This window comes from Rhincodon typus, chromosome 2, assembly GCF_021869965.1.
Source record: "Rhincodon typus isolate 14 chromosome 2, sRhiTyp1.1, whole genome shotgun sequence".
Lineage (NCBI taxonomy): Eukaryota > Metazoa > Chordata > Chondrichthyes > Orectolobiformes > Rhincodontidae > Rhincodon > Rhincodon typus.
Genome location: NC_063333.1, coordinates 140,136,304 through 140,154,276, shown reverse-complemented (window position 1 = coordinate 140,154,276; position 17,973 = coordinate 140,136,304). Strand labels below are relative to the sequence as shown.

Genomic DNA, 17,973 nt, shown 5'->3' with positions numbered 1-17,973 from the left:
CATAATCCTTCTGCAAAGAGCCTTGAGACAGTGTATTAAAGTTGCCATGCAAATGCAAGCTCGTTGCTGAATGCTTCTCTAATTGTTACACTCTTTGGTCACTGGAGAACGAAACGGTGCATCGATACTAGCTGGAGCTCCCTAGGGCTATCCCTCAGTCCATGTCAATCCTGGGTGGGGGCGCACGGTTTCAGTATGCCCTCCCCAGACAATCTGCAACCCCGGGGCAAATGTCACACTTCCCAATGGATAAGGCCAAGGATAGGCTGGGGCACAATTTTCCAGCCGGAATCCTGATCTAGACATCAGGATGATTTTGGGAGTTGGGAACTGGGGGCGCGGGGTACCTAAAGCAGTGGAGCAGGCTGCTAAAATGACTGCCTCCTGGAGCCCAGTCTAATTACAGAGTAGAGGAAGGGCTATTTACCATGGCGTGTCCATTGCCAGTCACCAACGATGAGGTAGATTCACAGAATTAATTAATTCAATTAATAAATATGGAACTGAAAGCTCGATGATTACGAAACCATTGTTAATTGTCATATAACCCCATGTGGTTCACTAATGTCCTTTCTGGAGGGAAATCTTCCATCCTTGCCTGGTCTGGCCTACATGTGACTCCAGACCCATGGCAATGTGGTTGACTCTTAACCACCCTCTGAAATGGCCTCACAAACCACACAGCTCAAGGGCAACTAGGGATAGACAGCACACGTTGGCCTTTACAGGAATGACCAGGTTCTAACAGAAAAACGGAGAGTGCTGGGAGGTGTTCAGGCTTTTGGAGAAAGGCACAGTCATTGCCCTGGTTTCAGACTGACAGCATCCAAGTGGATTGGAGACCACCCCCCCCAAGCTCCGATGTCTAACCACCCACCCCGACTACACTCTACCCCCTCCCACCCTGTCACGGGGGCACTGTCACAATTTGATGCCACAGCCTCCTGATTCTAGATGCTTTGTGCGCGGAATTGAAAATTTGATTCGAGTGGAAAAGGGGAGTTCATCAAATAGCCTAAATTACAGCGGTTAACGCTGCTGCCTCACAGCGCCAGGGACCCGGGTTCAATCCCACCCTCGGGCGACTGTCCGTGTGGAGTTTGCACATTCTCCCCCCTGTCTGTGTGGGTTTCCTCCGGGTGCTCTGGTTTCCTCCCACAGTCCAAAGATGTGCAGGTTAGGGTGGATTGGCCATGGGAAATGCAGGGATAGGGTAGGGGGGTGGGTCTCGGTGAGATAGCCTTCAGAGGGTTGGTGCAGACTTGATGGGCTGAATGGCCTCTTTCTGCACTGTAGGGATTCTGTGAACAGAGGGTTAACTTGTTCATTACCCTGTCCAGGAAGAGTGCTGCACCTGGATACTCTCCCCTCACAGGGTTCTTGGCAGCACCACCTCGGGAACACGGAAAAACTGCTGCCCCCCCACCTCAGCCTCAGTTCATCCACATCTGTCCCAGCGGTACCCTGCCACTCACTGCTCCATGCTACCTCAAACCAGCTGCTGCCCCAACACACACACACACACTCAGAATCTCACAATCACACATTCCCAGCCTCTCCCTCACATGCAGCCCCACACTCGAGATGCACATGCAGCTTCAAACTCAGACACTCAGCCTCACACTTGTACTTGCAAAGAGTCTCTCTTTCACACACACACACACACACACACACACACACACGCATACACGCATACACACACACACCCCGGCACTCAGTCTCTCTCTTGCACACATGCAGCCTTACACTTTCACTTAGCGGTGACTTCATTGAACTGTAAGAGATTGCGAGGGGACATAACTGGTGGATATGGAAAGGATGTTTCCTCTTGTGACAGATTCTGGAGCTAGGGGTCATGGCGTAAAAATAAGGGACACGCATTTGAAACAGAGACGAGGAATCATTTTATCTGAGGGGTGAGAGTCTTTGAAATTCCGTTCCTCAAAAGGCAGTGGATACAGAATTTTAAAATATTTTTAAGGCAGAGTTCGGTAGATTCTTGATGATGAAGCGGGTGAAAGATAATCGGGGCGTGCAGGAATGTAGAGTTGAGATAAATTCAGATCAACCATAATCTTAATGAATGGTGGAACAGACTTGAAGGGCAGAATGGCCTCCTCTTGTCCCCTGTTTGTTGGTTTGGCTTACACTAGGTTTGAACTTCTGAACATTTGTGATCTCTGACAGTGGACTAACTGGCCACTAGATGGAGTGTGGGAGAGGTTGAGAACCACCTGCCTCCTCCTAGCTCTGGGATGATGCCTGACTCCTCCACTCTTGGCACAGGCAACATCCAAAATTCAACGCCCAAGGAATAAGAGTAACAAATCTGCACTGTACCACTTGGTACACAGTGCAGGGACACTCCTCAGCACTTGGACCTGCTCACCATTCAAAACAAGAATGATGCAGTGCTGCTCTGTGAGCAATTTTACTGGATCCTATCTGCCTCACTCCTCCAGGCCTCTGGCTACATTCATTCACGTCCAGATTCAGTGAACATTTCTGTCAAAATTCGCAACGCGCAAAAGAATCCACAAGCAAGCTCCAACTGCTGATGGTTTCACAATCCAGAATGCACCAGCAGACAAAGGGCTTTTGTCTCACTGCACTCTCCGTACACATATGATGCTGTTTTATATACATTCTGGTGAAATGCATACAAATCAGAACAAACCCTTTCCCCCCTCCCCATTTACCGAGTCTACAGGTACTCTCCAATTCAGTGGATACAGGGCTGTGAACAGGGGGCAACAGAGTTGGACGAGCTATGTAGCACGTGAAGCAAGCTGCCTCTAATGGAGCAAATGGCTTCTGCTGTTGTTTAAATCTATGATTCTATAAGAGTTACATTTTTGTGCCACACCATTGCCAGGCAATGACTGTCACCAACAACAGGGCAGCACAGTGGCTTAGTGGTTAAACTGCTGCCTTACTCTCATTCGATTCCAGACTCAGGTAACTGTCTGTGTGGAGTTTTCACATTCTCTCCGTGTCTGCGTGGGTTTCCGCTGGGTGCTCTGTTCAAAAGATGGACAGATTAGTTGGACTGGCCAAGCTAAATTGCCCGTAGTGTCCAGGGATATGTAGGCCAGGTGGGTTAGCCATGGGAAATGCAGGGCTTTAGGGTAGAGGGGTGGGATGCTCTTCAGAGGGTCAGGGTGGACTTGGTGGGCCGAATGACCTGCTTCCACACAATAGGCATTCTATTATAAGACAGAACTTAACCCCTTGACATCCAAAGATATTACCATCACTGAATCCCCCACTATCAACATCCTGGGGCTTACCACTGGTAAAGAAACTGCACTGGACTCACCCTACAAACACAGTGGCTACAAGAGCAGGTCAGGGGTTGGGAATACTACAGCAAATAATTCACTCCCGACTCCCAAAGCCTGTCCGCTATCTCCAAGACACAATTCAGGAGTGTGACAAAATTCTCCCCACTTGCTTGGATGGGTGCAGCTCCAACAACACTCAAGAAGATCGATATCAAAATTCACTCCCTCTACAACCGATGTATACAGTGCTGCCACTGTGCAACTTACAAGATGCACTGCGGTAATTCACTAAGGGTCCTTAGACAGCACCTTTCAAATGTATGATGTCTACCAAGAAAAGGATAAGGGCAGCAGATACATGGGAACACCACCGCCTGCCAGCTCCCCTTCAAGTCGCTGACCATCCTGGCCAACATCTTGCTGTTCCCTCAGAGCCGCTGGGTAAAACCCTGGAAATCTCTCAAAATGTGTCTACCATCTTCACCTGGACTGCAGTGGTTCAAGAAGCTTCAGATGGATCTCCAGCTGAGATCTCCAACATCTTTTGTTTTCAGTTCAGATTGCAGTAATTTGCTCCTTCACCACCACCTTCTCAAAGGCAACTAGGGACAGGCAGTAAGTGATGCTCAGCCAGTGATGCTCACTTCCCATGAAAGAATTCAGAAAGTGAATATCTGTGATAAATCCTTGAGATACCCCTGTGTGGATTTCCTTGTATTCTAATTGTCCATTGAGCTTTGAAAGCATGCTGCTGGGCAGTTCTGAGCAGCAACATATGCATCAGTCCACGCGACGGGGGAAGGAGGCGGAAAGCTCGTGCTTGTACATCTTCAGCTGAGAATCAAAAATCAAGAATCAAAAACGCCACTCTGGCCACGCAGACTGGGCAATCAGGGCATGTCAGGAACATCCCATTCTGCCTCCAGTGGCGACCTGCTGCTAGTACGGTCTTTCTACAGTTAAAAAGCCCCTTCTATTGCAGCGTGGGAGAGTTGCTCAAACTGCTACACTCTGTAGCGTGGAGATATACAGACTCACAGCCTTGGCCCAATTCCCCAGGAAAGTCCAGGTCAGAGAGCCAGCAGAGGAGGAATGTCTCTAACAGGGAAAAGAATAATCACTTGAAGCAGTACCACCTCTCTCATTCCAACATCCAGGAGGGATCTTACGGGAAGGTGGTGTTGTGGTGGCAATGTCACTACAGACTAGTAGCCCAAGGTTCTGTGGACATGGGTTCGAATCCCACCATGGCAGATGGAGGAAGGGAAATTCTGTAAAAATCTGGAATTAACCACTGTCAATTGTTGTAAAAACACCGTCTAGTTCACAGATGCCGTTTAGGGAAGGAAATCTGCTGCCCTTACCCATTTCTGGCCTACACATGACTCCCAGACCCACACCAACAATGGTTGAGTCATAACTACCCTCTGGGCATTAGAGACAGGTAACAGATGCTGGCCCAGCCGGGGACACCCACATTCTGTGAGAGAACCAAGAAAATAAGGTGTATGAGGCAATGTTGGCATAATATCACCAGACTAGGAATCCAGAGGCTAAGCCTAATGCTCCAGGGACACAAGTTTGAATCCCTCCACGGCAGATGGTGGAATTGGATTCAATAAAAATCTGAAATATAAATTGGGTTCAATAATAACAACGATCATTAATTGGTGTAAAGCCCTAGCTGGCTCCTTTATGAAAGGAAATCTGCCGTTCTTACCTTGTCTGGTCTGGCCTACATGTGACTTCAGATCCACATCCCATGAAAGAACAAAGAAAAAAAGATTAGTGTCACCCTATTAATGTCAGAATGGGTAACTTTACCACAAACAGTGATTATTAAGCGTGAGACACTTGGTCTTCAATGTAGCAGGATTTCTAAAGTGGTGGTGACAAAGTGCTGTTGGTTTAAACATCATTGGCAAGACTCAGGACCCACACCCCAGTTTGCCCTTGGCATTGCAGACAAGGCCAGTATTTGGTGTCCATGTCTCATTTCCCTTGAACTGAGTGGCTTGCTTGGCCATTTTAAAAGGACATCTTTTTTAATTTGTTCATGGGATGTGGGTGTCACTAGCTAGGCCAGCATTTATTATCCATCCCCATTTGCGCAGGGGGTAGAGTGCTGTGGGTCTGAAGTCACATGGAGGCTCGACCAGGTGAGGATGGCAGTTTCCTTCCCTAAAGGACATTAGCGGGTTTTTCCTGACAATTGTTTCATTGTTAGACTCTTAATTCCAAATTTTTCATTGAAATCAAATTCGACCATCTGCCATGGCGGGATTGGAAACCGGCTCCCCACAACATTACCTGGGTCTCTGGATTAACAGTCTAACGATAATACCTCTAGGCCAGTGCCTCCCCATAACAGTCAACCCTGAAGCTTTGGCTCTGGAGTCACATGTAGGCCCAACTTCTTCCCCTGAAGAAAATTAGTAAAGCAGATGAGTTTTCACACCAGCACGGACTATCTCAGGCATGGTGACCGTGAAACTAACTTGCAATTCCAGAATGTTAATTAATTGAACTTAAATTCCACCCACTCCACTGGTGGGATTCAAACCCCTATCCCAGAACATTAGCCTGTTCGCTGGGTCGCTCGCCCAGTGACATTTCTGCTACAAGCACCATCCCCCATTACATGCTACTTTTAAAAAACAGTATTTGATTTTTTTTAAAAGATCTGCGATTGCGTGATGGTATCTACACTGGGAAATGCAAGAACTCAGTCACAAGGACCCGAGGGAAATGATCTCAACAACACTGCAGGAAGAAGCTTTTCCAACTCGCCGTGTTCTCAAATCTAATGCCAACATTCGAGATCAGCTTTGAAACATGCTGTTGGCAAAGAAATCTCGAAGCACAGTGGATGGTATCCTGCCTCTGAGACAGCAGCTCCTGACAAGGTCAATGCTGAGGGAATGCTTTACCCCTTGTAGGGTTATCAAAGACCAGGAGTCACAGTCTTGGAATACAGGGCCATTTGGGACTGATATGAGAAGACATCTCGTCACGCTGAATCTGTGGAATTCCCCACCACGGAAGGCTGTGGAGGCCAACTCACTTAATATATTTAAAAAAGAGAGAGAAAGATTAATGTTTTAAAACATTAAAGGCATCGAGAGCTATAGGGAGAAAGCAGGAATATGGCATTGAGATAAAAGATCAGCCATGAATGGCAGAGCAGGCTCAAAGAGCTGAATGGCCTACTCCTGCTTCTGGTTTCTATCCTTCTACATTCATCTGAGGGACTTGGAAAGAATCTCTAAAGGACAACAAAAGAATGCACCCATTTGTTGCCAGGTAGAGAAAACAATCTGCCCTCACTCCTCTGTTTCCCGATTCCCTACTGTGTTATTACAGGCAGAGCCATCTCCATGTTGGTGGCAAATAAGGCATTCTGTAATCCCTTCTGAAGAATAAAACATGTAAGTTCAGTCCCAGATCATCGGAGTTGCTGATTCCCACAACACATGTGAACAGCAGGCCATTCAGCCACTCTAGCACGTTGTGTATTTTCATACGATCAACGCTAATCTTCCAGCTCAATGCCATTTACTCCACACTCTCCTTCATATACACCAATATCTTCAATGCTAGAACACCAGAACAGTTGATATAACTTTTTGACGCCTATAAAATTCTTGCAAGGTTGGAGTGGGTAGGTGAGGAAGGACGTTTCCCCTGACTGGTGGGAGGAGGGTACACCACAACCAGGGGATAAAGTTTCAGAATATGAGGTAGACCATGTGGGACCGAGGTGAGGAGAAACTTCCTTCTCTCGGAGGGTGGTAAATCTTTAGTATTCTCTGGAGGGCTGTGCAGGCCCACTCATTGTGTTCATTCATGATAGCAGTAGATAGATTTCTCGATGGTGAAGGAAGCAAGGGCTACAGGAAAATGGCATTGATGTAGAAGAGTGGCCATGATATAGCTGAGCAGCAGAGCAGGGTCAAGGGGCCGAACGGCCTAATCTAGCTCCTAAGATTTTGTACCTAAGATGGCGCCGTATAGCAACGGTGTACACTTTTCACTGTACTCTTGAACCCAAGTACTTGAGTACACATGACAATAAAACCTAAATCTAAATCTAATCTATTTCCCATGGTGGGTTGAGGTGGGGGGAGGGGATGCAGGGTGGGAACAGCAGATTACACCCGTATTATTCAACATAACATTTTGAGGCAATCAAAAGGGGAAAAATATCAAAAGCCAGGAACAACATAGGGTGAGACCCACTGCTCAGACCCCAAGCTAGGACCGACCAACAAACACAAGCTGACATTTCCAGATGTTCAGAATCAGGGTCCAATAGGGATTGGATACTCCTTTTGGAATTGGAACCCTGGCATTGCAATCCCACATCCTGGCCGGGAAAGTCACGTGACAATGATCTGTCCTGTTGTGGGATTAGCCCGAAGGTGCGCTCAGTATCCGTTAAAGGACAGTGGATGGTCAGCAAGAACCTCCACAATCTGGACTCCACAATCTCTCCACACCGAGGCAGTGCCACACAGTCAAAGGTGTTGCCTTTTGGACAAGATGTTAAACCAAAGGCCCCTTCTGCCCTCTCAGATAGGCATCAAAGATCCTGTGACGCTAACTTGAAGGAGAGGAAGGAAGTGATCCCAAGAGTCCTGGGCAATATTTGTCAACATCATTAAAAGCAGGTCATCTGGTCATTAGGAATTGCTATTTGTGAGATCTTGCTGCATGCAAATGAGCTGCTATGTTTCCTACATTACAACCAAGACTTATACTACAAAAAACACTTCATTTTCCGTAAAGCACTTTAACATAAAGAAGTGATTAAAAAAAATTACAGTCTCTCTTTTCTAATAAATTCAATAAATTCTGGGCGCTGAGGAAGCCTATGATTTGTCACTTTCTCCATGGCAATGTTTTAGCCAATCAGCACCCTTTTCTGCAGTGGTATAAATTGCTGTGATTGCTTGAAATTTGGCATTTTCTTGTATTGATTCCTCCTGATGAGTACATGATGGACAACTTCAGTAACATGTCTCTCTCTGTTCAGTAAGATTCAACAGAGAATCCAGGATCAACCCCCTTTGATCAACAAGGAGTTAACGTGGAACCTGCCTACCACCTCAACATCAATAACAGCAGTCCATGTGAGGGGAAATCCAGACAAAAACATGCTGGAGAAAGGGATAGAAACAGAATAGTCACACGAAGCCTTTTTACCCATCTTGTCCATTGTGTCACCTTGTCTCACACCCCCTACATTTACCCACAGCTTTCTAAATTGTTTTGTCCTTAGGGATTTCTTTGAATAGCGGCACAGGCTTGATGGGCTGAATGGCCTACTTCCATTCCTAATGTGCTAGGGTTTTATCTTTACCTGGTGTCCCTATTGAAAGCCTCGACTGAATAGAAGGTTCTGTTGACAGTATGAGGCATAGCAGCATTGGCAGAGCCCCATGCTGAGCACAAACATTGACACAGACCAATTGAACATCACGGCCTGTGTCTGGGCTTCACAACTCCAGGAATCTCTCCGCTGAGCAAAGGTTTAAAATAGTTTCCCGTGTCCCGGCTGCCCTCCCAAGACTGAAACAAAGAACACAACCGTGGGCTAGAGCCCCAAGCCTGTCAGGGAGAAGACGTTAAACAAAACAGACCCTCGCCTCAGTGCTAGCACTGTGGTAATGGGAGCCTGAGGGCTGCACACACGCTATCTTCGTCAGAGGCTGACACAACGTGGATTCTCCAGCCAGTTCAGACTCTCAAAGACGTGATAGCGAGCCAGCGAGAGAAAGAGAGAGAGAGAGAGAGGGAAAGACGGGTTAAGACTAACATTCGGCCTTGCATCCTGGCTTCAGTGATCTTAGCCAGGGCTGGGGGAGGGCAGGGATGGAGAGAAGCTGCGGCTTACCTCAGGGTGGAGTCAGGGTGGGTCTCCATGTGGCTCTCCAATCCATATTTGCAGATGAAAGTCTTGTAGCAGATCGGACAGTGAAGAACCTCTTCGGTCTTTTTCTCTTCTTCCTCGTCGGAGGGAACCTCTCGGGTAACCTGGGCAGGAGGAGGGGACACAGAGAAAGAGAGAGAAAGAGAGAGAGAGAGAAAAAAGAGCAGAGTTGGTCAATCAGTGTGTCAGGAATGTCGTTAAGTTGTTGGGAGGGATCAGTTGTTGTTGGTCTCCATCTCGGGACGTAGGCGTGGGGTGGTGAAGCAGATAGAGCACTTCAGTGTAAGATGGGTACGTGGTAGTTGTACTTCACCTGAGACCCATACTCGTTAACGGCTCATAACCTATTTGACCATGGGAGGCACAATCAAGTTTACACCTCAGGTCTAGCACAGATTTACCAGGATGTTACCTGGCCTGGTGAGTTTCAGTGATGGAGAGAGATTGGACAGACTGGGGTTGTTTTCCTTGGAGTAGGGGAGACTGAGAGGGAGACATGATGTATAAATATATAAAATTATGAGGGGCACCTATAAAGTAGACAGGATGAAAGCTTTCCCCTTGATGGCATCAATGACCAGCAACACAGGTATAAGGTTAGGGGCAAGAGGTTTAGAGGAGATGTGAGGAAAGCATTTTCACCCAGAGGATGGTGGGAATCTGGAACTCACTGCCTGTAAGGGTAGTAGAGGCAGAAACCCTCATGACACTGAAGAAATATTTAGATGTGCGCTTGCGATACCAAGGCTGTGGGCCAAGTGCTGGGAAATGGAATTAGAATAGTGAGGTGGTTAGTTTTGACCGGTGCAGACTTGATGGGCTGAAGTGCCCCTTTCTGTGCTATAGATTTCCGTCCCAGCACAAGGAGGAATATGGCCTTGATTTTATTCTCCCCATTGCCCCCAGTGCCTCCCTTCACCAGCAACACCCCCCCCCCACCCACCAACTCCACCCCTCCCCACTGCTGCATGGTCGAGTTTAGCTCCAGGGCCCACTGCGTGCTAATTGAGACCAGCTCAGAGCACGGGGAGGCAGAGCTGAGGTGACCACCTCACTTAAGGCGTTTCCCAATGGAATTTCCAACAGACTCCCTCTGCCAGTGACTCCAATGGGCATCATCACAGGGTGGGGTACTGGGCCAGCATCCAACCAATCACTTAGACAGCAACTGCCACATGGCTGTGAGGTGGGGGTAAAGGACAATAAAGGATGTAAGGGCTGGGAGGGGACGAGGAAAAATAAATTGGACAGTGATTCATCCGCCCTTTCCCCTGCTCCGACACTCGGAGACAGCTCCCAACATTAGGACATTAGCCATCTCCAAAATGAACTCATGCCCCACTCGTTGGTCCAAATGTCGGATTACCAAATCAACCAGGTTATAGATACTAACTGTACAGTCATTGGGTGTGCAACTCTACTCAGATGGGGCATACTCAGGTGTGACACTGTATACCAGAGCAGACTTAAGCTGTGTTTGTAAGGTTTGGAGGTACGTGCTTGTAATGTGCATCCCTGCAAATAAAAATGTGTGAAGCTCAGACTCCAGTTGTATCCTTCAGCACTCGTCTATCGGGCATGGGACATAATCTCCTCATAATAATGACCCTTTAGCCAGTCAAAGTAGGCACTGCAGGAACTGAGATGGGGTTTTTGTTCAATGACATGCAAGCCAGGGGGTGTGCTTATCACACTCCCATGTGTTAAAGGGAGAACACCTTCAAATTGCCTGGCCAGAATGTAACTTGTACTCTCAATCCATTGCCAGTTGTTACTCAGCTCTCTAAGGTTTTAAAGTGGTGGAGACACTGGAGGCTCACTCCACACGCAAAGCACTCTCACAACTGAGCAGCTGCATCCTATCACATCCGTGCCCAAACTGAAGAACTGTCAAATCTTTCAGTAGAACCCACTTCCCCTTTAAAAGATCACAGCAGCCAGTCAACCTAGAGATTCAGAGCAGCGTGTGTACCCTAGCATTCACATTATCAGGCCACCAGATCACTCTCGTCACACATGCTGCCTGTATCAGCGCCCCTTCCTCTGCTGCCAAACCTTTCAAAGTACAGCCGTGTACAAAGTAAAAGTAGGCTTTTCTTAGTCAGGATGTTCTGTGATGCTGCAGTGTCAGGAGGGAGCTCACTTGTGTTGTAGACTAATATCCTCGCTTCAGTTACGAGGTTCCACAGAAAGGAAAACGGGGAACGATACTGCGGGAACTGAGGGTTAAAGGTGCAATTCTTTTGGAGGAGACATTAAACCGAAGCCTGCTTGGCTGGGCATGGCTCGACCTTCAAGTCAAAAGAGCCAATGCTCAGTCCGTTTACCAATGCTCACCCGTCAGTCAACATCACACAGGGAAAACAGATCCTCTGGTCATTGTCGCACTGCTGTTTGTGGGAGCTTGCTGTGTACAAAATGTCTGCTGCATTCCTGACACAGCAACACTTTAAAAAGTGCCACTTTGAGAATACCAAGTGGATTGAAAAAGCACCATATAAATCTAAATCTTTCTTTCATATGATATTTATCCACTTGGCACAGAATTGGGACTAATAACAGAAAAACAAAATTGCAAAAATGTGACAGGTCAGGCAGCACCAGGAACAGAAAGCATTGTTTTGATGGGGAGTGACTGACCTGATGCACATTGCACCACATTCTGCTTTCAATTCAACATTAGGCAAATGTGGCTACAATTAATTGTTTTTTTTAAATCAGTGAATGAGGTAGCTGTTATGAACAATTGATGATAGTTGCTGTTGTTGAGATTTGCAGATTTTATGTTAATTAATCTGCCCATGGTGGGATTTGAACCCATGCCTCCACAGGCCTGTGTGTTACTAACCCAGTGGTTTTACCACTACACCATCATTCCCCCTCCCCTGGCCCCAAACCCTGCATTTTAGTGGGGTATTAGCAATTCAATAAGGTAGCCTCACCACAGAGTGCACACAGCACAGAAGGAGGCCATTTGGCCGAGCAGGTCAATGCTGGCTCTCTCAGGAGCAATCCTGTTACTCTCAATCCCTCGCTCCGTCCCCTTAGCCCCTCCTTAAGTCCAGCTCTGCAACAGCCCTCTACTTTCCTGCAAAAGGTTTGCATGCGCTAAATTGGGGTGGCATACAGTGAGTCATTGACTGGAGAATGGAGGGGGCAAGATGTTTCTCTTTGTAAAGGATTCCTCTGAAAACAAGAGGGAAATAAGTTCATGGTGTAAAAAAAAAACTGAGTGGTGAGGCAGCATCAGACACTGAGGCTTGTGATCAAGCTGCATGTCACCGAGGCAGCCTGAACTGTACCCAAGTACAGAGCAGCTGAAGGTGACACCTGTACCCCAGTACAGAGCAGCTAAGGGGAATGTCGAATTGGAGGCTGCAAATTCATTCAGACCTGACAATGTTGTTCAGGACCCGAAATGTTCATTCTGCTTCTCTCTCCACAGATGCTGCCAGACCTACTGAGTTTCTCCAACATTCTTTCTTTGTATTTCAGGCCTGGTGGTTTCCAGAGTTTTCCCAAAGTGTTCAGGTCACTTCTCCCTGCGAGCACTTGACTGGAATAAGCTCGTGTGTTGTGCACTTTATGGAGATTACACTAACTCAAGGCTTTGCTTGGAGACAGGTGGGGATCCAGAGCAGAGAGTAACGTTCCCACCTCCCAGCTGTCACTTTAAGAAGACAGCACCTTCCTTTGTTGCTCTGTGTAACCTAATATTATCCAAAATCAAAATGTGACAGCTTGTTTTTATTACAAACACAATAAGATAGGCAAGATTTCTCCTCATTATCTCAATCTATAGCCATGTCAATGGCTTTATATTAACAGCAGACAGTTGATGGACACTGACTGCTGTGGACAGGAATGACACTTAAACCCAACTCCGCTCACAATCCGAGGTGGGGGGGGAGGAGTGGTGTGTGTGTGTACCAGCATGACGATGAATTCTTTATAGCTCTGAATTCCAGACTTTGTCCCCTGACATTTAATCTCCCTGCCAAGGCTAATCTTTGCCAACTCCCGAGGTGGGTTCAGGGGCAAAACATCCACAATCATCCTGAATTGCTCATTTTGGGGTTTTGGGGCACTGACTAAATTATTTTGGGAGTAATGGGTGGGAAAGAGATAGGGAGATGCGATTTTGAAATAGAGTGAATGAGAGAGAGAGACTGTGAGAGAGAGTGCCACAGAGTGAGAGAGGGAGAGAGCGAATGAGTGAGTGAGCAAGATAGGGAGAGCGCGAGAGAGAGGGAGGGAGGATGAGGGAGAATGAGAGAGCGAGAGCATGCAACATGGAGGGGGGGGAAGAGAAGGAAAGATAGTGAGACAGTATCAATGTCCAGACAATATCCCACAGTAACTATATCCAGACCAATATCCATTATCCTTCGTCTAACATCACACGAAAAAAAGGTCATTACCACAATCCTGTTAGAGGGAGCTTGCTGTGCGTGAATTGGCTGTCAAGTTCCTACATAACAACAGCTATACCTCAACAGTCAACATCACACTAATTGGGATAGGTAGCTACACAAGTGTGAAGGTAAAGTTGCTCTAGGCCCAGTGGACCAGAGGACTGCTCTCTCGTTAGAGAGAGACAACTGTTGGCAGTCTAACTGGAGGGTCACCGGGCCTCAAGTGAGAGGAGAGGTTGAGAAGGAGGGATCTTCATGGTAACTTCAGGTGATGTGGGAATTGAACCCATGCTGTTGGCATCACTCTGCAACACAAACCAGCTGTCCAGCCAGTGAGCACAAGGGTGTTCGGATTTCTCGAGGAAGGTGCCAACTAGGGTGAGGCCAGTCACTTTGGGTGAAATCATTTCAGCAAATTGAAGCAAACAAATAGAATTAGCACTGCACAGGACAGAGAGCAGACTCAGGGTGCGAATTAGGAAGGTGCCATCAGTAAATGATCAACAACTGATGCTCACCAAGCTCCCTGCTGTCACTGACCTTGACCCTTATATAGCTGCAGAGTGCTCCTCAATGCCTGGCACATGCCAATCAATTCATCAAGAAAGAGGGTGGGGTGCCCTTTGTTCCCTTATCGTGATTATGAGGGACTGCCTCAGACTGGCTCCATCAGCAATACCTGATGGAGGCTGATTAAAGAAAACCATTTGGTTTTATTCTGCAGGAATAGTACAGACCATACTCAGCTAGCCCGTGCTCATAAAAGCCTAAAACAAAATGTCTACCATTAGATGCGACTCTACAAATAACCCTGAGTGCACCACTAGCTCCATTTACAAACAGTCCAGCTCATTACATAGTTTGTTCACACCTACTAGAAGTAACACACATTGATGCACTGGGTTTCTCCAAATAAAAAGGAATAAGTCCAAACTTCTTAAAAAAATGTATGCAGGTGTTTGGAAACCATTGTGCTCTCCCTAACAACACCTCAGCCAATCAGACTTGACTTGCCAACCAACCAGCATCCTTTTCTGTAGTGTGAAATGTTGTGATTGCTTGAAATTTGGCATTCTTGCATTTGTGTCCTGATGAGCGGATGATGAAAAGCTTCAGCAACGTGCCTCACTATTCAGTGATTCCGAGTACCCAGACAGGAGGCTTCCAACCAGAATTAGGTATGAAACCAACATTTAAGAGGCAATTGGACAGACAATGAACAGGAAGGGAATAGAGTGATATGGATCATGTACAGGCAGATGGGATTAGTTTAGAATGGCATCAGGGTCAGCACAGACATTGTGGGCCGAAGGGCCTGTTCCTATGTTATCCTGTTCTATGTTCTACGATTGTTTGTAAAAACATAGAATGCTTACATCAAGCAGGAGGCCATTTTATCCTGATCTCAATGTATTGCCAGAAAATGCAAAATCCCGCCTTTGTATCTAGCCAGCTCAGTTATTCACAGGTCATTTATATGGAGGGGCTGCAGTAAGAGGACCCCATGTTCTTTCGGACAATAGATTAGTAGCAAACACAATGTACTTGCTTTATCTTAGTGACGGCTGGTGGAGCAGTTCCTTGGGTAAGAATATTCAAAGACCCAGAATGAGGCCATCGGCCTATCTTACCTGCAGTCAAGCAATGGACCATGCTAATGCCATTTTTCATCTCTTGGTCCACAACCTGGAGGCTATGATTATGCAAATGATTATCTAAATTCTGCTGAAAATGTTCTCGGAGATATAGAGTCGTACAGCATGGAAACAGACCCTTCGGTCCAACTCATCCACACCAACCAGACATCCAATCTGACCTAATCCCGTTTACCAGCATTTGGCTCATATCCCTCCAATCCCTTCCTATTCATATACCAATCCAGGTGCTTTTTAAAATGTTGAAATTGTACCAGCCTCAACCACCTCCAGGCAGCTCGTTCCATACACGCACCACCCTCTGCATGAAAAAGCTGCCCCTTAGATACCTTTTAAATCTTTTCCCTCCCACCTTAAACCTATGTCCTCTATTTCTGGACTCCCCTATCCTTGGGAAAAGACTTTGTCTAGTCACCCTATTCACGCCCCTCATGATTTTATAAACTTCTATAAGTCCACCCCTCAGCCTCCGATGCTCCAGGGAAAATAGCCCCAGACTGTTCAGCCTCTCCCTATAGCTCAAACCCTCCAACCCTTGCAATGTCCTTGTAAATCTTTTTTGAACCCTTTCATGTTTAACACCATCCTCCCTATAGCAGGGAGACCAGAACTGAACACAGCATTCTGAAAGTAGCCTCACGAATGTCCTGTACAGCCTCAACATGACTTCCCAACTCCTACACTCAAAGTTCTGGCCAATGAAGGTAAGTGTGCCAAATGCCTTCTTTACCACCCTGTCTACCTGCAACTTCACTTTCAAGGAACTATGCACTACACCTTGGTTCTCTTTGTTTGGCAACACTCCCAGGACCTTACCATTAACTGTATAAGTCCTGCCCAGGTTTGCCTTACCAAGAGTTTCTGACTCAACTACTCTTCCAGGCTCTGCATGAAAGAAATTCTCAACTCTCCTCGTGGCCGTCTACCTCTTACCTTAAATCTATGTCCGATGGTTATTGACCCTCTGCTAATAGGGAAAGTGCCTTTCTCTCCACCCTATCTACGCCCCTCAAAATTGTATATACATCTACTGGGTCCCATCTCAACATTCACTACTCCAAGCAAAGCAACCCCAATCTTTTCCCAAAACTCAGACCCACCAGCACAGGCAGCATGCTCGTAAATCTTCTCTATATTAGAGAAAGAGGGTGGCCTAGTGGTAATCTCACTGGACCAGCACTCCAGGAGCCCAGACTAATGCTCGGCACAGGAGCAGGTTCAAATCCCAACAGGCAGCTTGCAGAGCTTAAATCCAATTGATAAATCTGGAATTGAAATGTAGTCTCAGTAGTGCTGACCGTGGCAACTATCAATGATTGTCATTAAAAACCCATCTGCTTGCCTAAATTGGAGAAGGCCATCTGCCTTCCCTACCTGGTCTGGCCAATCAGTGCTCAATGCCCTTTGCAATGGCCTAACAAGATACTTAGTTCAAGGGAAATCAAGGATGAGCAAGGAAATACTGGCCTTGCCAATGATACCTAAATCCCATGAAAGACAATGCAAGAAAATAAGGTACATTGAATTTTGATGTTTAGTTATTATGGTGCTTCCTTTGACCGTAGTATTAAAATCCTTCCCAGGAAGTGACCCAGAAATAAGAGGCTAATGGAACATGTTGTATCGAGATGATAGGTTTCCAAAGGGGTTCAAATAGTGAAGAGATTGATGCAGAGGGAGGTATTGCAGAAATTCCAGAGTTCAGGGCCCAGGTAGTGTGGCCCCCAGTGCTGGGAAAAGGAAGGGAGAGCAGTGTAAGAGGCAGAGTTGGATGGGTACAGATATTCCAGAGGATTGCCAGGGCCTAAGGTGGAAACAGGGAGAGGGACGGGGACAGGGGTAGGTGGGAATTGGATTTAACCACAAGGATGGATATTTCTTTGAGGCATATCTAGCCTAGGGCCCAATGTTAGTCAGGGGCAATGGGCGAACAGGACTCCCTGCTGAGAGTTTGGATTCGGGCAGCAGAATTTTGGGTGAGTTTAATTTTGTGGAGAGTGGGAGATGGGTGACCGAGCAGAGCACTGGAATGATGGCATCATGGAGGTGGTGCAGGGATGGGTGAAGGCTCGAGCAACAGAGGGACTGAGGCAGGTGGCTTTGCAAAGGTGGATACTGGCAGCCTATACAATGGGAGAGGAGAAAGCAGGGTAGGGGGTGGTAACTTTGCTCAGACAGGACAGTGAAGTTGTGTGCTATCTGGTTCAGGCTAATCACTTGAACTGAACAGATACCTTCTAATGGTGACTACAGACCAAGACTCGAAAAGCAAACTTTTTCAATGCAATATTAATTAGGTTTAGGTCCTGCTGAAAAAAATAAAGAAACAGACAAAGCTTTACACCTTGGCCTCATCAGGACAGACGCAAGAATGCTGAATTTCACAGGGAACACCCATTTATATTCCACTGAAATCTGGTATTCTTGTATCTGTCCTGACACATGCAAGCCAAAAGGGTTCAATGATAGTAGGAACTGCAGATGCTGGAGAATCTGAGATAACAAGGTGTAGAGCTGGATGAACACAGCAGGCCAAGCAGCATCAGAGGAGCAGGAAAGCTGACGTTTCGGGCCTAAACCCTTCTTCAGAAATGGGGAAGGGGAAGGGGATTCTGAAATAAATAGGGAGAGGGGGGGTGGCGGATAGAAGATGGATAGAGGAGAAGATAGGTGGAGAGGAGACAGAC

The 17,973-nt window shown here is 46.9% G+C and overlaps 1 protein-coding gene across 4 annotated transcripts in view; it reads right to left on the bottom strand.

Annotated features, from left to right (window-relative positions):
* The window catches only part of rreb1a (ras responsive element binding protein 1a), a 229,577-nt gene that overhangs the window by 38,756 nt on the left and 172,848 nt on the right, over positions 1-17,973 (bottom strand). For 3 of the 4 annotated variants that reach the window (XM_048609761.1, XM_048609754.1, XM_048609767.1), the window contains exon 7: positions 9,181-9,320. In XM_048609761.1, the coding sequence (XP_048465718.1) occupies positions 9,181-9,320 (140 nt within the window). Of the gene's footprint in view, positions 1-9,180; positions 9,321-12,609; positions 13,307-17,973 lie in introns of those variants that run through there. The other variant, XM_048609773.1, reaches the window with a different exon arrangement.